Source organism: Daucus carota, chromosome 4, assembly GCF_001625215.2.
Source record: "Daucus carota subsp. sativus chromosome 4, DH1 v3.0, whole genome shotgun sequence".
Lineage (NCBI taxonomy): Eukaryota > Viridiplantae > Streptophyta > Magnoliopsida > Apiales > Apiaceae > Daucus > Daucus carota.
In genome coordinates this window covers 40,063,960-40,082,178 of record NC_030384.2, presented here as the reverse complement: position 1 = coordinate 40,082,178, position 18,219 = coordinate 40,063,960, and the positions used below count along the sequence as shown (strand labels likewise).

General features: G+C 32.4%; 1 protein-coding gene and 1 non-coding gene across 2 annotated transcripts; one reads left to right on the top strand and one right to left on the bottom strand.

Moving 5' to 3' along the window:
- Positions 1-3,826: 3,826 nt before the first annotated feature.
- On the top strand, positions 3,827-8,315 carry LOC108219298 (subtilisin-like serine-protease S). Its single transcript, XM_017392667.2, has 11 exons — positions 3,827-4,107; positions 4,220-4,317; positions 4,477-4,574; positions 4,762-4,920; positions 5,470-5,581; positions 5,676-6,204; positions 6,279-6,373; positions 6,475-6,717; positions 6,802-6,916; positions 7,014-7,200; positions 7,503-8,315. The coding sequence occupies exons 1-11, from the start codon at positions 4,015-4,017 to the stop codon at positions 8,066-8,068; spliced, it is 2,295 nt and encodes a 764-aa protein (XP_017248156.1). The 5' UTR covers positions 3,827-4,014; the 3' UTR covers positions 8,069-8,315.
- A 958-nt stretch (positions 8,316-9,273) lies between these two features.
- LOC108216532 (uncharacterized) lies at positions 9,274-12,802 on the bottom strand. Its single transcript, XR_010291583.1, has 2 exons — positions 12,126-12,802; positions 9,274-9,958 (listed from the first exon to the last, which is right to left on the bottom strand). It is a non-coding gene; the product is annotated as an uncharacterized LOC108216532 (transcript).
- Between the last annotated feature and the right edge of the window lie 5,417 nt (positions 12,803-18,219).

Genomic DNA, 18,219 nt, shown 5'->3' with positions numbered 1-18,219 from the left:
CTGAGACCTGTGAGTCTGAGAGTCTGAGTAATTGTGAATAAATAAATGAGGGTGATGCGTTTCATTAACAAACGAAATTAGGTCTATATATCACCTGCTTCAACGTATTCCCGAATATGTTATACATTATCATTATTATTATTATTATCTGAGGTGGTTAAAATATTTGAGGTGGTTATATATATGACTGCGTCACATTGTCGCCGTGCATTAAATTTGTTGAAATATTATTTCTTGCTATAACCACTAAAGATTACACACGTCATTGTGTTTTTTTTTCTAAATTAAAGATTGATTACACAAGTCATTATATTTTTTTCTAAATTATTTAAACTATTTTATTATTATTCATCAAAACTAAAAGGAATATCCTACTTGCAATAAATATGGGGGCATAAATTTCTACTAAAAAGAAAGCACGGTCTCTATCATGCGCCAATTAAATTTGTCATCTATCAGATTCCAAAAGATGGATATCTTTCTAATATAGTAGGAGACAGTACACTTGACTAGAAAAGCTTGTGCTGATCTTGGATCAAAACAGTAATTTTAACTCAAAAGAAAAACTAAGGGATCGCCCCGTCGGTTTGGTTCATCTGATAATTATTATCAGATTATTTTGAAAAACAATAATAATTTAATAATGAAAAATCATGCAATATTTATATATATAATTAAAATTGAATAAAAACATAATTATATTGCTATTAAATCTTTGTTTTTTGATGAACAACCAAACAATTTTTCGAAAAAATATGTACATGATATTATACCTGAACTATTATTTTGAGCAATCGACTGTAAATATATCATCATAAATACCCTTGTTATTGAGTCAACATCATAACAATCTCGCAAATATGTAAATACCGGATATAATGAACAACAAAAACATTAAAACAAAAAACTAAACTATCATAGGGAAAGTAGTTGTTTGTTAAATGATCTGCAAACATGGTTGCCCATCAGCTTGCTAAGGAATCATGTTTATTTCCGGGTCAGTAGTTTTGATAGGAGGTCTCTTCCTAGTAGTTTTAAGAATTGTATTGATTTGGATGCTTTGAGCTAATAAAACTCCACTTTCGTCAAAAAAAAAATTCAAAATAAATTTGAAATTTATTTGAGAAAAATAAGATATGACTTGACAGTTATGAAAAAAAGATTTAATTTTTAATGTTATTTTTTAAAAATATTTATGAATTTGTTAATCGCATGTCATTGTTCATATCACAAGGTTTTCAAGATGCGGAACAGCGGAAGCCAAAAAGAAGAAGCAGGTAGTACACAAGTAACAAGCATGGAAACAAAGGAACACATTTTTTTGGGAAATAGAAAATTGAATGAGGGTTGAGTGGAGGAAAATTTGTCAGAAACATACAACGTAGTTTAGTGGTTCAATAGTGGTACAAAACACATGTAACATTAAAAACCCAAATTATTTATTTACCAGCATAATGTATTAACATGAATATTGTTTTTGATTATTTTTGTGTCGGCACCAAATTCGTAATTGTCTTTTTCTTTAGTACAACATCTTAAATTCGCGGTGATTGGATGCCAATTTGGGCTCATGCTACCAAAGTTGAATAGGGTTTGTGACAATGTAATTTGATTTGTGTAAGTTAACTGCAGAGAATTAAATAAATGAACATTAACATTTTTTGAGAAAAAATAAAAAAATTAAAGTGAGATCCATTTTTTATCACCAAATATTATTAAATTATATAAACAAGATCGGTACGATGATATGCCGTTTACATTGTTCATCATTTATGCGCCCACAGTCCACAGATGTGGTGGGACACGTCAAAAAGAAAGATGTCCATCTTCAATTTCAAAATATTCAAATTGAATATTTACGAAAAGAATATATTGAAAATTAGTATATTTATGCAATATATAAAATTTAACATTTATTTTTATGTATTGTTTATCTTTTTTGAATTATTTTATAATATTTTATCTTTATCAAGTTATTGATTTTGTTATTATAATTAATTATGAAATTTGTTAATTTTATTCAAAAGATTTTAAGTCAAAATATATGAATATAATAATGATGAATGAATCTAAATTTCTATTTAGAACATATGATTGGAGTAAATTTGGATCATTTTGATGATCCAAATTTGGATTTATGATTATAATTGGCCTAAGTACATACATATATCACTGTAAGTATACAAATTCCTGACTAAGAAAAGTAAATAAATGATATTAAAAAATATATGAGAAGAATTGAGCAATTGTGAAACCAAAAAAAAGTTTAAATTAAAATATTCCATTTAAGACGGATTTGTGAGTATTTTACATTTTAATATAGTAACTACTTTCGAGAGAAAAATGACTTTCTTGCAAAAGAATTAAAAGAAAAAGGAGCGACTTCTAACGGAAAGTTTTAAAAGAAATGAACAATTCACGTTCTGTTCCAGACTTTGTGGCTATCCTTTTTACAATTCTTTACAGGGCTGAGTAGAGACCGGGGGAGTCGTGAATTAACAAAGCATGTAGGAGATGACATGTCACGTGTATGTACATACCAATATACCATAAGCTCGCGCACTTGTGCCTTAACCAGGACCGTTCCATATCTTTTGAGGCCCAGGGGCGAAATACGAAAATGGGCCCTAATTTTTTTTACTTCACTAAATTTGATAAAATATGACTTGTAGCAATGCAAACTCAAATTTAGTCAACTTTAGTAAGAAAATAACTATAAAACACTCAAGTTTTAAAAATAAAGTGTATGGGATGTAAAAAAAGAAGATTAAACAAATGCTTGATGACATTTATCTGTTTGTGTATGATATGATTGATACCATTAATTTAGGTACGAACGTAGTCACTTAGGATAAAATAGACTTATTAGACCGATATATACTAATAACAATACATAAATTATACAAATTATGGGCCCCAAATTTTTTGGGCCCTGGGCGGCCGCCCTGGTTGCCCTCCCTCTGGGCCGGGCCTGGCCTTAACAAAGGTGATGATTGAAAATAAATCTATGATATATGTCATCTATAAAATTTAATTTAAGTGATGCTGTTTATATCAAATTATGTGGGTGTTTGGATTGGGTTTAAAAGCCCCGCTTCTACAGTTTTAAGTTAGAAGTATTTATTCGTACCGTTTGTGTAAAAAGCCGAGAAACACTTATAAAAAGTTAGGAGTCCTAACTTTTATTTCATTACTTCTACTTTTATCCCAAACACTTTAATCACTTATAAGTTTTAACTAATTTCAAACTTCTATTTCACTTTTCTACTTTAAGCAACAAAACACTTATTTTAAGATCACTCAAACATCCTCTATATTTTCCAAATTTTCGTATGTGCAAATAGAGAATTAGAATTAATTGGAATTGGGTGATCTTTGTGTCTACATGATTTTTATTATTAGCGCGAGTGTAACTACTCATATATTGTTAACTAAATTTGGAAAAGAATTTGAAAATAAATTGTGGGATATTTAGTATTCTTTGAAGTTCTACGATTAAAAAGCGAGAATTGAACTAAATCGATAAAATCATATAATAAGGATAAAGGATTACGTGAACTGATCGAGAATTAATCAGATGATTAATTGATAATCGGATATCTAATCCAGAATTAATCTGATGATTAAATTGATAATCGGATATCTAATCCAGTATTCTTTGAAATTCTACGGTTAAAAAGAATATGAATTAACTGGATAATTAATCACCCGGAGGTTAAAAACCGTAATTTTGTTTTACTAATTTTAGCGCAAAAAATGACACAACATGGGGAAGCAGAAATAATGCGGATCTCCATCTCCCCCAATCCCACAAACACAATTTACAACCCACCACCTAAGCTTCTATATTTCCATTCCACTATATATACCCCTTTCTCTGTCTACATTCTTTTCTTGTCACTTGTTTTTTTTCCATCTTTATTTTTATATCTCCTCACACTTTCATTAACTGTTTTCTTCTTCTTCTACACTCTGCCCATACACAATACACTTTATATTATACATAATCTTCAAATGGCTTCTGGGTTTGCTGCCCCAAAGGCCATTGTTCTCTGTCTTGCTTTCTGCTTGTTTCTTTCCAACTTCACTTTCTGCTTATCTTCTAAGGTACAATAAGATATATATTCTTTTTTTTAAAAAAAAAAATTTGGTGTTGTTTTGTTTTATCTTTTGATGATTTAGAGAAGTTTGTATTAAATGGAGTTATGGGTTTTTGCAGGTATTTGTAGTGTACATGGGTAGCAGGGATAACGAAGATGACCCAGATGAGATTTTAAGGCATAACCACCAAATGCTTGCTTCTATTCATCAAGGAAGGTCTGTTCTCTGCTATTTTTACTCTGTTTTTTTAAGTTTTCTTGTTATATATATATATATATATATATATATATATATATATATATTTTTGTTTTTTGGTGGATTCAATTAGTCTATGTTGAAGGATTTGACTTGTTGCTATAAATGGTATTTGTGCAGTGTTGAAAAAGCCCAAGATTCTCACTTGTATAGCTATATTCATGGTTTTAGAGGCTTTGCTGCCAAGTTGACACAGGACCAAGCTTCTCAAATGGCTAGTATGGTTTCTCATTTTTGATTGGTTCCCATTTTTCAAGATTATTATGATTACAACTCTCTGTCTCTCTCACCACCCCATTTGATATTATATGTGTACTCTGTGTGTGTGTGTGTGTGTGTGTTTCTCTGTAGCAGTTGTTTTCTCTAGTAGATGTGTAACTAAATGCTAGTACTATTTTGTAACAGAAATGCCAGGAGTAGTATCAGTTTTTCCAAATGTAAAGCGAAAATTGCACACTACTCATTCATGGGATTTCATGGGACTTTCAAGTGAAGAAACCATGGAAATTCCAGGTTATTCCACCAAGAATCAAGTCAATGTCATCATTGGATTTATCGACACGGGTAACATTTTCTCCCTCGAGTTTATTTTCGTCGATTTTTATTTATTAATGTTGGTAGATTGGAAGGTACTCTTACCATTAAATTGTTTTAGAAGTCTACACATGAAGCAGCTTATCTTTCTGTGTTCCACCCTGTGTTGTTGCCAACTCTTTAGAACATTTAATACATTCACATGCGATCTTTGGGAATTGAAGTATGTGATTATTAGATCTTTTTTGTGTTTATTCATGTTGTTCACTTGAAGACATTATTAATGTTTAAGATAGGTTGCAGGATTGTGGACAATTTTTCTTCAAGTAACATGTTATTTCAAGCTGATTAGTTTTTAAAATTATATATTTGATCTTAAATTGCCCCTGTTTCTGTTACATATGCTTTATGTATAAATAGTAGATTTGTTATTGTTTTGAGATCCTACATTTTACTGTTAGTAAGTAAAATAAGACACCAACAATCATGATCAGATAGTACACAGTGACCTGTGAGAACTTGTCTTTTATTCTCATAATTATTGGTGAGATGTACTGATGAAAAAGCCATGTAAGGCAGGAATTTGGCCTGAATCCCCGAGTTTTAGTGATGTGGACATGCCTCCTGTGCCAGCTGGATGGAAGGGTGAGTGCCAATCAGGGGAAGCATTCAATGTATCAACGTGTAACAGGTTTTTTAGTCATTATTAACCCACATTTTTAACCAATTATGGGTTTTCACTGTTTTTGATGATTTAGATATAATATTTGATTTTAATTGTGTAGGAAAGTGATTGGAGCGCGATACTACTTGAGCGGGTATGAAGCTGAAGAAGATTCTGTGGAAACAGTGTCATACAGATCCCCGAGGGATAGTAATGGTCATGGCAGCCATACTGCCTCGACTGCTGCTGGACGGTATGTAGCAGACATGAATTACAAAGGACTGGCAGCAGGAGGAGCTAGAGGAGGTTCACCAATGTCCAGAATTGCTGTCTACAAGACTTGTTGGGACTCGGGTTGCTATGACGTCGACTTATTGGCTGCTTTCGATGATGCAATTAGAGATGGGGTTCACATATTGTCTCTATCTCTTGGTCCCGAGGCTCCTCAGGGTGAATATTTTACTGATGCCATATCAATTGGCTCATTCCATGCTACTAGCCGTGGAGTAGTGGTGGTCTCCTCAGCTGGAAATGAAGGACAACAGGGTTCTGCAACAAACCTTGCTCCCTGGTTGATCACAGTTGCTGCTAGTTCAACTGACAGAGATTTCACATCTGATATCATGCTGGGAAATGGAGCTAAAATAGCGGTAATATATACGTATATTATAAAGTTCATGCTGTCATGTTCTCAAATTCCTTATACTCTACCCCATTTGAATAGGGTGAAAGTCTCAGTCTAATGAATATGAAGACCTCCACCAGAATTATATCTGCTTCTGAAGCATTTGCAGGATATTTCACTCCCTATCAATCCAGGTGAAGGAGAAGGTATCTGTTACAAGTAAAATTTAGAAACATATGTATTATGACTAGATTTTAAAGTACTTCCTTTCTCCTGCTTTGTGCCCCTTCCCCAGTTTTTGTTTGGAAAGTTCCTTGAATAGTACAAAGTCCCGAGGGAGGGTACTTGTATGCAGACATGCAGAGAGTTCAACTGAATCAAAGTTGGCAAAAAGTGTTGTAGTTAAAGAAGCTGGAGGAGTTGGGATGATTCTTATTGATGAAGCAGATAAGGATGTTGCCATTCCTTTTGTGATTCCTGCTGCCATGGTTGGCAGACGAACAGGAAATTTGATCTTATCCTATGTCAATCGTACTCGGTTTGTTCTCTAAATGACAATAAGTAATCAGCTTAGACCTATAATGGCATATCTCTTCTTTAAGATTGACTTCTATATTTACAGAAAACCAACTTCAAGGATCTCTTCTGCAAAGACAGTAATAGGTTCGCAGCAAGCTCCTCGTATAGCTTCGTTCTCTTCAAAAGGTCCGAATGCCTTGACCCCGCAAATACTGAAGGTAATTTCCTCTAGGGATAATGAATTCTCGTGCGATCTTCTAGGACTATCTACTTTATTTTGGTACTGATGCTAAAATCTGATTGGCCGGCTTGCAGCCTGATGTCACAGCTCCAGGATTAAATATCCTTGCAGCCTGGTCTCCAGCAGCTTCCAAAAAGGATTATAACATTCTGTCTGGTACTTCCATGGCTGCACCACACATCACAGGAATTGCAGCATTGATCAAGTCCGTGCATCCTTTATGGTCGCCCTCCGCCATCAAATCTGCACTCATGACAACTGGTAAAATTTATCATCCCAGAAAGCCATCTTTTACACATAAGTCATATCTTATCAGTCATTCAGATTGAACACCGTGATCTTGCTGATTAACTCATATCTTCAGATAACTAATCACACATCTTCTGTTCTGATAATGCATAAGTTTCAAACTATTCACAAATCTAAATTCTTTTATTACTATAAATTTTGAAAATATAAACCAACGAGGAAAGGAATAAAAGACATTCCAAATTTTGATGTAAGATTTTCAGTTGGCATATGTAATCACCAGATACATGTCTGATACACAAAGTAAAATGCAGCTACAGTGAGAAATAAGCATCGCCGACCAATGACAGTGGATCCTGAAGGAAGAAGAGGCAATGCCTTTGATTATGGAGCTGGGTTTGTGAATCCGACTAGAGTACTGGACCCTGGTCTTGTCTATGACGCATCTCCAGCAGATTACAAAGCCTTTCTTTGTTCAATTGGTTACGATGAGAAATCACTACGCCTGATCACAAGGGACAAGAGCACTTGCCAAGAGCAAACATATGCTGCACCTTCCGATCTCAACTATCCATCAATTACAGTGCCAAATCTGAACAACACCTATACAGTTACACGGACCTTGACAAATGTTGGCCATGCAAAAAACGTTTACCGAGCAGTAGTATACGCACCAAGGGGAATTAATGTCACTGTGGAACCCGCACGGATTGTCTTTGACAGGTATGGCCAGAAGATGAGTTTTAGAGTGAACTTTCAAGTAGCCGCTCCACCACAGGGCTATGTGTTTGGATTCTTGGCTTGGAGAAACAGGAAGTCTAGAGTGACCATTCCACTGGTTGCTCAAGTCACCCCTTCTACCATGGGGCGACTGATTTAACATTATAGATGCAAACTGTAGATTATGAAAATCAGGGGGCGGAAGGGTTGCAGATTCTTTGCATATAGAAATATTACCAAGCAAATGTCAATGCAGAAGCTGGGAAAGAAAATACAAAATCATACATTTTTACTTGGAAGTAGAGAGCATGAAATTTCTTTTAGGAGAAACAAAATATTACTTCACTGGTGAATACTGTAATGCTGTACAAATAAAATAAATTATATGCAGTTCTTTTGTGCTCCATAAGTTCTATTTTTATCGCTAGAAGGTACTCAACTGCCCAGATTCGTTTAGCTTATTGAAAAGATCGCAACTACATTATTGAGTTTAAACTTCTTAGATTTCTCACTATATGCAGGGGAGCCAGCCAGCACGCCAACATGATCAATTTCACGGTTTTTGATGTAAAATTCTAGATTGCAGCAGGCCGATATTGAATTTTTGGGGCACTGGGTTAGAACATTCATAAAAAATGAGCTAATTAATAATATAATCTCCAGCATCACTTTATGTGTATGTGGTTCTTCAGCCAGGACCTTCATTTCATGATATCAAGGGAAAAAAAGTGTTTCATGTGTCACAACTTTAAAGTATCGGAGAAAGATGACAGAAGAACATCATAATCCTCAGCTTTTTCTGAAATAATTGGATCAAACTAACATGGAATACACATGCATATCACCTGCATAGTTCATACTCCATATGAATCACAGATTATAATTTAGAGGACTACCCCAGTGTCTCAATATGTGTACGGTCGGCATTCTTGAGCGATAAATTTTGTTTAATTGGTTTAGTGAAAATGAGGCCATTTTATTTGCATAGTATTAATTTCCTAATTATATTCTTAATGATAAAATAGCAAAAGAAATTAAACAATTTGGGTGGGTGTCGAGAACAGACTGTTTTGACAAACTTAACCATACAGTGTGCATTACTGTCTTGTGGTTAAAAGAAAATGAGTCTGCCTGATTTTTACATTCTAATCCTTCAGCTTTGATCTGTTCACAAATTTGCATTCAGTTTCTAGATTATTACATTCTTTTCCACCAAAAGGAGCAGATAAGTAGGGATGAAATTTCATTAACAGCCTCATACCTATCTAATTCAGCAGGGCCAAAGCCTACTCAAGGACATCAACTACAATCTTCACTGTTTTCATTAGCTCCAAGGGGCAACAGCTCTAATTTTCTCTAACCAGATGCAAAACTATAATCAGCAAATTTCATTTTTCAGGGAAAGAATTGCAAAAATCATACAAATTTCAGACTAGAATTAGTTTGCAAGATATAACCAAACAATAATACATTTAAGCATTCAAGTTAAAAAATTATAGCAAGCCTGTTGTGCACTATTATAGGAAAAGAACTCTATATGATAATTATTTTAATAAGTAAAATCTTAATAGCTGGCCTGATTATCATTACTCAATCTGGCTTTTATCAGCCCTGGAATTCCGAAGGATCAACCAGGCCTTCTAACACAACAAGCTTATCCAGGAGAGCAAGCTTTTCCTTTTCAAGGTCCGTGACCTCATTTTCAGCTTCTCTCAACTCACTATCCAAGCCAAAGCTCTCCTCCTCTAGCAGTAAATATTTTCGTCTCAGAACTCGATACTCATTTCCTGATGATGATGAATCTGGTAATGAATCTGATGTTGATCTCTCGGGTTGCTGAAATGAAGAGAGATCATTCATCAAGCCTTTCTTGCTAGCCTTTTGACCTGTTTTGACATGCTCTTGAACCATTTTTGCACCATTCCCCTCTGCTTGAATCTTGGACTTTTTGGTCGAGGGTTTCTTTGCCCGTGGCTTAGGAACTGTTCCTTCATCAACTGGAAGCATTCTATTATCTTGCATTGCTGAATTGACCTATATGGCAGCACAACTGGAGAACAAGATATAAATGATGGAATATAAGAGGGGGGAATTTAGTCCAACAGGATATATAATAGATGCAGCCAAAAACTTGAAATAGAATTGGATTTCTACTATGTGATTGAAATTTGAAATACATACTACAACATAAGAAGTGCATATAGCACAAGAACAGTGTATGGCGTGCATGTAAATGGATGTATTCCTTGTGTTTGAAATTCATAAATTACACAACATAAGAAGTGCATATAGCACAAGAACAGTACAAACGTCAAATGCATCAGTTTAAAAGCTCATTGCGCTACAGAAGCTAAAGTAGCCTAAAATTATAAGACTATGCAATAATTCACTATAACAAACCTCTATATTCCAATTAATATACCAATCATAGCTTACTATCATATTTAATAGTTGAACAATGTAACAAGCATATAATTATAAAAAAAAATCCATGTGTGTATATATTTTTCTTACTGCAAGTGAATTAGAGTGTTTAATACAGATAAAACTAAGTGCTTTGGTACTTTGGTGTTTATACACATTCCATCAACAATTCAGCGGGTCATTCTGTTACCCAAACTCTCCATTTATGTCATTATACCTGCTTCCACCGGACTTGACATAGGTGTGGGTATGTGATATGGATGGGATCCTTGTTAAAACCAGACAATTCACCTTGTAGCATCCCATTTTAAAATCAAAACTATAGTATCGTTACAACTTGTTTACAGATAGGAAGGTCCATGAATGACCCATTTCTATGTTATCCTATTAATTTTAGGCTACATTTTAACGCACATAATTAAGTGTATGTGATTTATGTGTAGACACTATTGTTATGAATGTACAACAATCAGTCTATAAAATATAACTTGCATAAAGCTTAGGTGCCGAGTCCCCGCACCCACGTCTGATTTCAGATCTATATACAAGAATCCTAATCATCCTAAAACTGAAATCTGACTCTTGGATCCGCGCCCGTACCCGACTCTCATACCCGAGCCCATAATAACAGGTGGGCCCTATGATTAAAATAGAAAATAGTATAAAGAAAAAAGAAGTTACACGTTGGTTCCAGAGAGAGCTTGTAAAAGAGTTCTAGCAGAAAGAGGCAGTAGCTTATAGTATGTGTGGTGTAGCCTGGTAGGTAATATGATGAATCAAATATATCTCTCTGTCTCTTTTCTTTCCACCGTCGCTGAGTTATGCTGAAGGTAAAGAAGATTTCTTTAACCACCTTTCACTAGTTCTTAAATTCTATGAAAGATAATATCTCATGTAACATCAACAGTGCATTACTGATGAGTCTTTGTTCCTTGTTCATTTATCCATTTAATCTCACCAATCATTAACAGGTAAAAAAAAAAGAGCCGAAGTTCTAATTTCCAAAATACACAGCCTGCGGATATAGTTATATATTTATTGTACAGATTACAGTCCTTACAGAAAATTAACCATAAATGTTCTGGACTTCTGGTGTGGGATACATATATAAGATTCAGAATTCAGAGCAAATGTTCAACGTATGGATCCAATTAGGTCGACAAAAGAATCTATCATTAAGTGAGACCTAGGAAGCATGCATGAGTGCGCGGTACGGGGATACGGGAATTCGGCAAATATTGATATATTAAAAATACATGTTATGCATGTATTTCAAGAGTAACATATATATTTACATATCAAACAATTAAGTTCAATATCCTTTATAATTTATAATATAATTATTTAAACCAGGGAACTGGACATCCTTAAAGCTAACAAAGAACCAATTTTACCACGAGCAGTGATTATTAACAAGAAGTCAAGGACTAAGACTGGACGACTAAGATTTGCACTACCATGGTCCCATCTTCAGTAATCATAAAGTTTTCCAAAATCAAGTTATTTTCCGGCCAAAGAAACGGACTCTAAGATAGCTAAAGTTCATAAGGAGTAATCTAATCTTATTAGAATTGTTCATGGCCGAAACTAATGGTAGAAGCCTTAATTTTCATAGACGATTAGCACTTCCATCACATATCAAGGATCAAACACTCTATAATATATAATTAACGCAATACAATAGATTTGTAACAAAAGCAACGGCAAGAGATAGCAATAAATCCATAAAAAAAACCAGTAAAAAAGAAAGAAAAATAGGTGCAGAAGAATAAAAAGAATGAAAGAAAAATCACCTGTGGAGTAGCAGAAGGCGATTAGAAAGCTAGGGCAAGAGGCGACTTGCACAAAGGGACAGAACAGGACAGAGCTGTGGGTGTTTGGATTTGTGTTCTTCCTGTAATAACATGAGATGAGATAACCAGGCGGTTTGTTTAATGCGTGGGATTTTATTTATGATCCAGAGTCCAGACCCAGCTAGAATCCAAAAGGCCCAAATGTATTGAAGCATCGTTCCATCCACATCCACTTGGCTCGCCCAGTATTATAGTTTTAGCTCTCCCTCGCGCTTGGGCCGCTTCATTTGAAGCCCCAATGAACTTGCCCAATGCTGCTTCTTTTTTTTTTATTCTTTTCTTTTCTTTTTTGTCAGGTTTGTGGTTCTGAAATCGACTGATTTAATAAATTGACATATTAGATTAAAATTAGAATAATATATTTGTCCGAATACATATATTTCATAGATGGTGTATTTTTTTATTCCAGAAATCTTATCATCAAACCATCTCTGGATATTGAAGTAATATAATCATCAATCAATCATCAATCAATATATTTATATAAAGGAGAAGCGAGGGGCGTCTAGGTGGCGCCTCTCACATCGCTCCGTTCTATTTTTCTAATTCTTTGGAATTTTTAAATGAAAAATATCAAAAATTAGAACTACCTTTTTAAATTTCGGGTATATTAGAAGCAAGTTTTAGAATCTGATTTTGTTTCAAATTATTTATGGAATATAGTTTGTTGAGAGTTTTAATCTGATTTTCTTTCAGATTATTTAATTATGGGAAAGACAAATTATTTATGGAATATAGTAGCTTGAAAGTTTTAATCTGATTTTGTTTCAAATTATTTATGAAATATAGTAGCTTGAAAGTTTTAATCTGATTTTGTTTTATATTATTTAATTATGGGAAATACAAATTATTTACGGAATATAGTAGCTTGAAAATTTTAATCTGATTTTGTTTCAGATTATTTAATTATGGGAAATACAAATTATAATCTGATTTTGTTTCAGATTATTTAATTATGGGAAATACAAATTATTTATGGAATATAGTAGCTTGAAAGTTTTAATCTGATTTTGTTTCAGATTATTTAATTATGGGAAAGAATAGCACACAAGTCTCTCTGCACCTATAAATACCCTTATAGATCGTAGGGTTTTGGATCATCTCAACACAACTTACTCTCTCTCAATACTACAACCCTACCTCTCTCTGGTGATAGTTCTTGTGCTCGATTTCTAACTCGGAAGTGCAATGATAAGTGAATGTTGTTTATACAATACCAAAAAAAATAAAGGTTGTTGCAAGCAAAGGTAGTTATAGACCGCTATATTGGAGTCGACAAATCCAAACACGGAAAAAGAATATAGACTTGACATAATGTTGATGGTTGATATCAATAAATCTACTATTAGTGATATATGTTTGTTGGTTATTCTTTTATAATATTTGTTTTGTTCATCAGACATGTTTGTTGTTGTTAATTTTTATATGATTTAATTTGTATAAAGGAAAAAATTATTCATGCATTATCTACTTGCACCGTTCAAAAAACTTTTAAGTAAAGTTTGTTTATATAGTATTAAAAAATAAAGGTTGTTACAAGCAAGGGTGGTAGTTATAGACCGCTATCTCACATATTTAAGTTAGATGTGTTTGTGCACAATCGATCCAAAAATATTGGAGAAAGATGACAATGGAAGAACGTGATTACTTTTTAAAAAAAACAAATAAAATTAAGATTCGTCATGCTATAAATTGTTAATTACTTGTAAAAATTTATTTTCATTTTTTTTCATCATGAATTATAGTCCAAATTTGCAATTTTATATATTAGTATTGGTATTAAATCAAGATTTTTATAATAAAAATTTATTGAATCCTACAAGTATTAATTTTGAAACATTAATATATTAATATACTTTTAATAGACAACAACAAAATTATTTTATTCTACAAATATTAATATTGAATTATTAATATAATTTTTATAGACCGCCGCAACGCGCAGCTTCTCAACTAGTATATTTATATAAAGGAGAAGCGAGGGGCGTGTAGGTGGCGCCTCTCAGATAGCTCCGTTCTATTTTTCTAATTTTCTAGAATTTTTGGATGAAAAATATCAAAAAAAAATATTTCAGATTAATTGATATGATATATATATCTTGGCATAAATTAATCTGATTCTGTTTCAGATTATTTGTGGAATATAGTAGCTCGCAAGTTTTTTAATCTGATTCGGTTTTAGATTATTTAATTATGGAAAAGAGTAGCACATAAGTCCCTGCGCTTATAAATACCCCTATAGGTTGTAGGATTTTGGATGATCTAAACACAACCCCCTTTCTCCCTCAATACCACAACCCTACTCGCTGGTGGTGTCGTTCTTATGCAACGACATCGTAACCCGTTTTATCTTGGGAAATCATCGTTCTACACATATCTACACATACGGTGAAGGTGCAAATACTCTTTGTAAACATTATTTTTGCCTATCTATCTTCACCATCTAATTCGTTACAGTATGAGAGATGTTTTGAATGGCGATAGAGATGATTGATTGATAAGAGTAAGAGTTTGTCGAATGTGAGAGTAGACTGCTATCTCATAAATTTAAATTAATGTTTTTGCCGACAACCAATCCAAAGAAATTGGAGGAAGGAGTCACTAACATACTACACCAGCATGGATTAGAATTCATACGTCCCGACATGATTAATGTTTGTCCCTGTTAAAACTGAGATGATTTTGGAGTTGCATCTCAATATTTTTTTTCTGACTTTTACGCACTTATGTACTTGCAAGCTTACTTGTTTTATTGGTGAATCAATGTATATGGTTAGATATCATCAATCAATTAGTTCTGTTAAAGAGCCTCATGCTTTTTACGTGTAGGGCGTGGTGTATATGTCTAAGAAGTAGTACTGTTTATAAATTAATGACAATGTTAGCAAAAAACATGATTACTTAAAAAAAACACAACTAAAATTAAGATTCGTCATGTTTTAAATCGATAATTATATGTAGAAATTTATTTTCATTTTTCCACTCATGAATTATAATCCAATTCTGTAATTTTATATATTAATATTGGTATTGCATCAAGATGTTTATAATATAAAATTTATTTTATTCTACAAATATTAATTATGAATCATTAATATAATTTTTATAGGTTACCACACGTTTATTTTATCTTACAAATACTAATTTCAAATTATTAATATAATTTTTATAGGCCGCCGCAACACGCGGCTTCTCAACTACTTTATCATCTAAATCTAAACATTTCTGGACACTTAGATAATATAATTTTCCCGTCTACATGGAAGATGTAAAATATATGATTCATTTATATAAATTTAAAACAATGACTCGCGACTTGAAATTACTTAATCTGATAATTTCGGATCAAATTGTCTATTTGAATTATTTTATATTATAAATGATTTATAAGATGTTAAAAAAAATTGGAGAAGTTTAAGAAAAAAAAAGACAAATATAAATCGTCTAGAATTAAGGAAGATGTTCTTTTATATACAGTTATAAATAGATATAAATACAGCAATAGAATGCTTTTCTCAAAAAAGCAATAGAATGCAATATCAGTGCCTGCGAAGGGAAGGTTAATAGCCAGTCCATCGATTTTTTAATCTATCTCCTTTTCCTTTTATTACAAAACCGTGTTAACACGCTTAATTTCATCCACTTTTTTGTTCAATGATTCCACCTGAATAAATTCAGGTGGTGTTTGGCTACGGCTTTTAAGCCGACTTCTGGACTTATAAGTTAGAAGTACTTATTTCGTACTGTTTGTGTAATAAGTCAAGAAGCACTTATAAAAAGCTAGGAATGCTAGCTTTTGTTTCAGAACTTTTGCTTATTTGCCAAACACTTTAATCACTTATAAGTCTTGTCTGGCTTCTAACTTCTACTCCACTTATTTATTTTAACCAAGAAGCACTTATTTTAAGTTCAGCCAAACGGCCCCTGAGACTTTTTACTCATGGAAGATGGCAAGAGACATGACACATGAAGGATCTTCGCTTTATAGAATGCACTTTTAGACATGCTGTGATGTAATTTTTGTTTCTATAATAATATATGTTGTATAATAGAAATATTAATCTTTTTCGACGTATTCTTGTCTAATTTCTGCATGTATTATATATACGCACTGGGCCTCTAGTTCAGTATTTTGGAGTACAAATTGGTTTTTTCTTTTTTCTGCACTTATGTTTCTTCCTCGAAATTTATTTAAATGAAAACTTCGGTTTTCGTGAATCAAATGACTAAATTTCAAAACAGTATTACTTTTTACAGTAAATTTTATGTGATATACTTCTTCAAAAACCTACTCGTAGTCTCGTATTTTTGTTGTTTATATGAGTGACTGTTTGCTGGTAAAGAATATTAGCGATCGTCAAGAAAGAAAAAGGTCACGCTTTAATTATTGAATCATATGGTATAAAGAAGCGAGTAAGTAGCAATTATAATAACATGTACTGGCCATTTGCAAATATTAAACATATCTTTTGGTTAAAGTGCAAAGCATCTTTATAGTTTTTAGTTGGGATGCAACTTTTGAATGATGCCGAAACAGAAGCACGTATAATCCAAATTCGTAACTAAAATTTGATCCTCCGTGTTATTATTAATCGACGGATGATGTTAATTTTAGTTTTATTGTTGCTTGCTTATTACTCCCTCCCTCGGCACGTTTTAAAATTTCATATAATTTTTTTATAACTTATTTAATTTATTTTTTCTTGATAAAAATTTAATTTTTTATTTTTTACGTCAAGAAAGAAAATTTTAAAATAAATTATGACACTAAAACTTTATATGAGTTTCAAAAATATGTCGAATTTTCCGTCCTACATATGACAGGATAGGAGGAGTACTCATGATAGGGGTATATTTTTTATAATTGTTTGTTATTTATGATTTAATCACAATGATATTATATTATTATGTTTACATGAATTACGTATAATAACGTTATTATTATATATTCTAATATATATATATGATATGATAATAATAACACGATTTTTGGCTGCATACTGTGACATATTTGTTTCAAATATATTTTCTATTATGTTACGGTGCTTTTAAGCTATCCATCACGTTGTAACTTGTAAGTTGTAACACAGTGGTTTTGGCTGACCCGGCGCAGTGAACATCTTGCGAGCTGTTATTGTAGTTAACGAAACTGTAAAAGCATCGGCTGCAGCCTGCGGCTGATTAAAAAGATTATGAGCCGTTTGGCTCAACTTAATTATTAAAAGTGTTTGCATATCATAACTTATAAATTATTTAGTGTTTGGATAATTTAATTTTTAATTTGATAAATTCATAATATAAAATTGTTTTATCTTATTAAAAAAATAATGACAATAATAAAAGATTTTTACTATTTAAATTACAATAATACAAATTTTTTTATTATTTAAATTTCTTTTAATTAATTTTGTGAGAAAAAGAGTTTTATAATCAGAACACATTGACTTAAGACAGTATGCCAACTTTAATTTAATGATATTATGGGAGGTAGTGTATCAAGCGCCATACATATATTTTGTGAGAGATAGTTCATGATGATAAAAATCCCGGATAATTTAATATAAACATAGTTGTATTAAAAAGTGTGTTAGGAAGAGTAGAAGAAGTTGAGGTGGAAAAAAAAACTACAATACCTAGCTTCTTTTCTGAACTTCTCAAACCTATTATAAGTGCTTCAAATTAATAGCCAAACACACGCAGTGAAGTAGAACCCGCTTTTACGTTGAAAAAGATGGGAAGCTAATTTCCAAAACACCCACAATGTTTCATTGATTTAGGATAATATGATACATAAAGTTTACTAAATATTCTATAATTTTATTTTATTAATAAAATAATAACATATTTGAATTAGTATTAGTGGGGTGGAAGGAAAACCATGTAAGAAGAGAAATTTGTTAAAATGAAAGAAATATGATATCAAGTGACGATCCACCTCTTTTTCAAATACTTCATATTTTAATTTAAGACACTAATTTAAAATATCTCTCTCTAAGATATCTGACATTTAACTCAAACATGATTAATCAGTTTG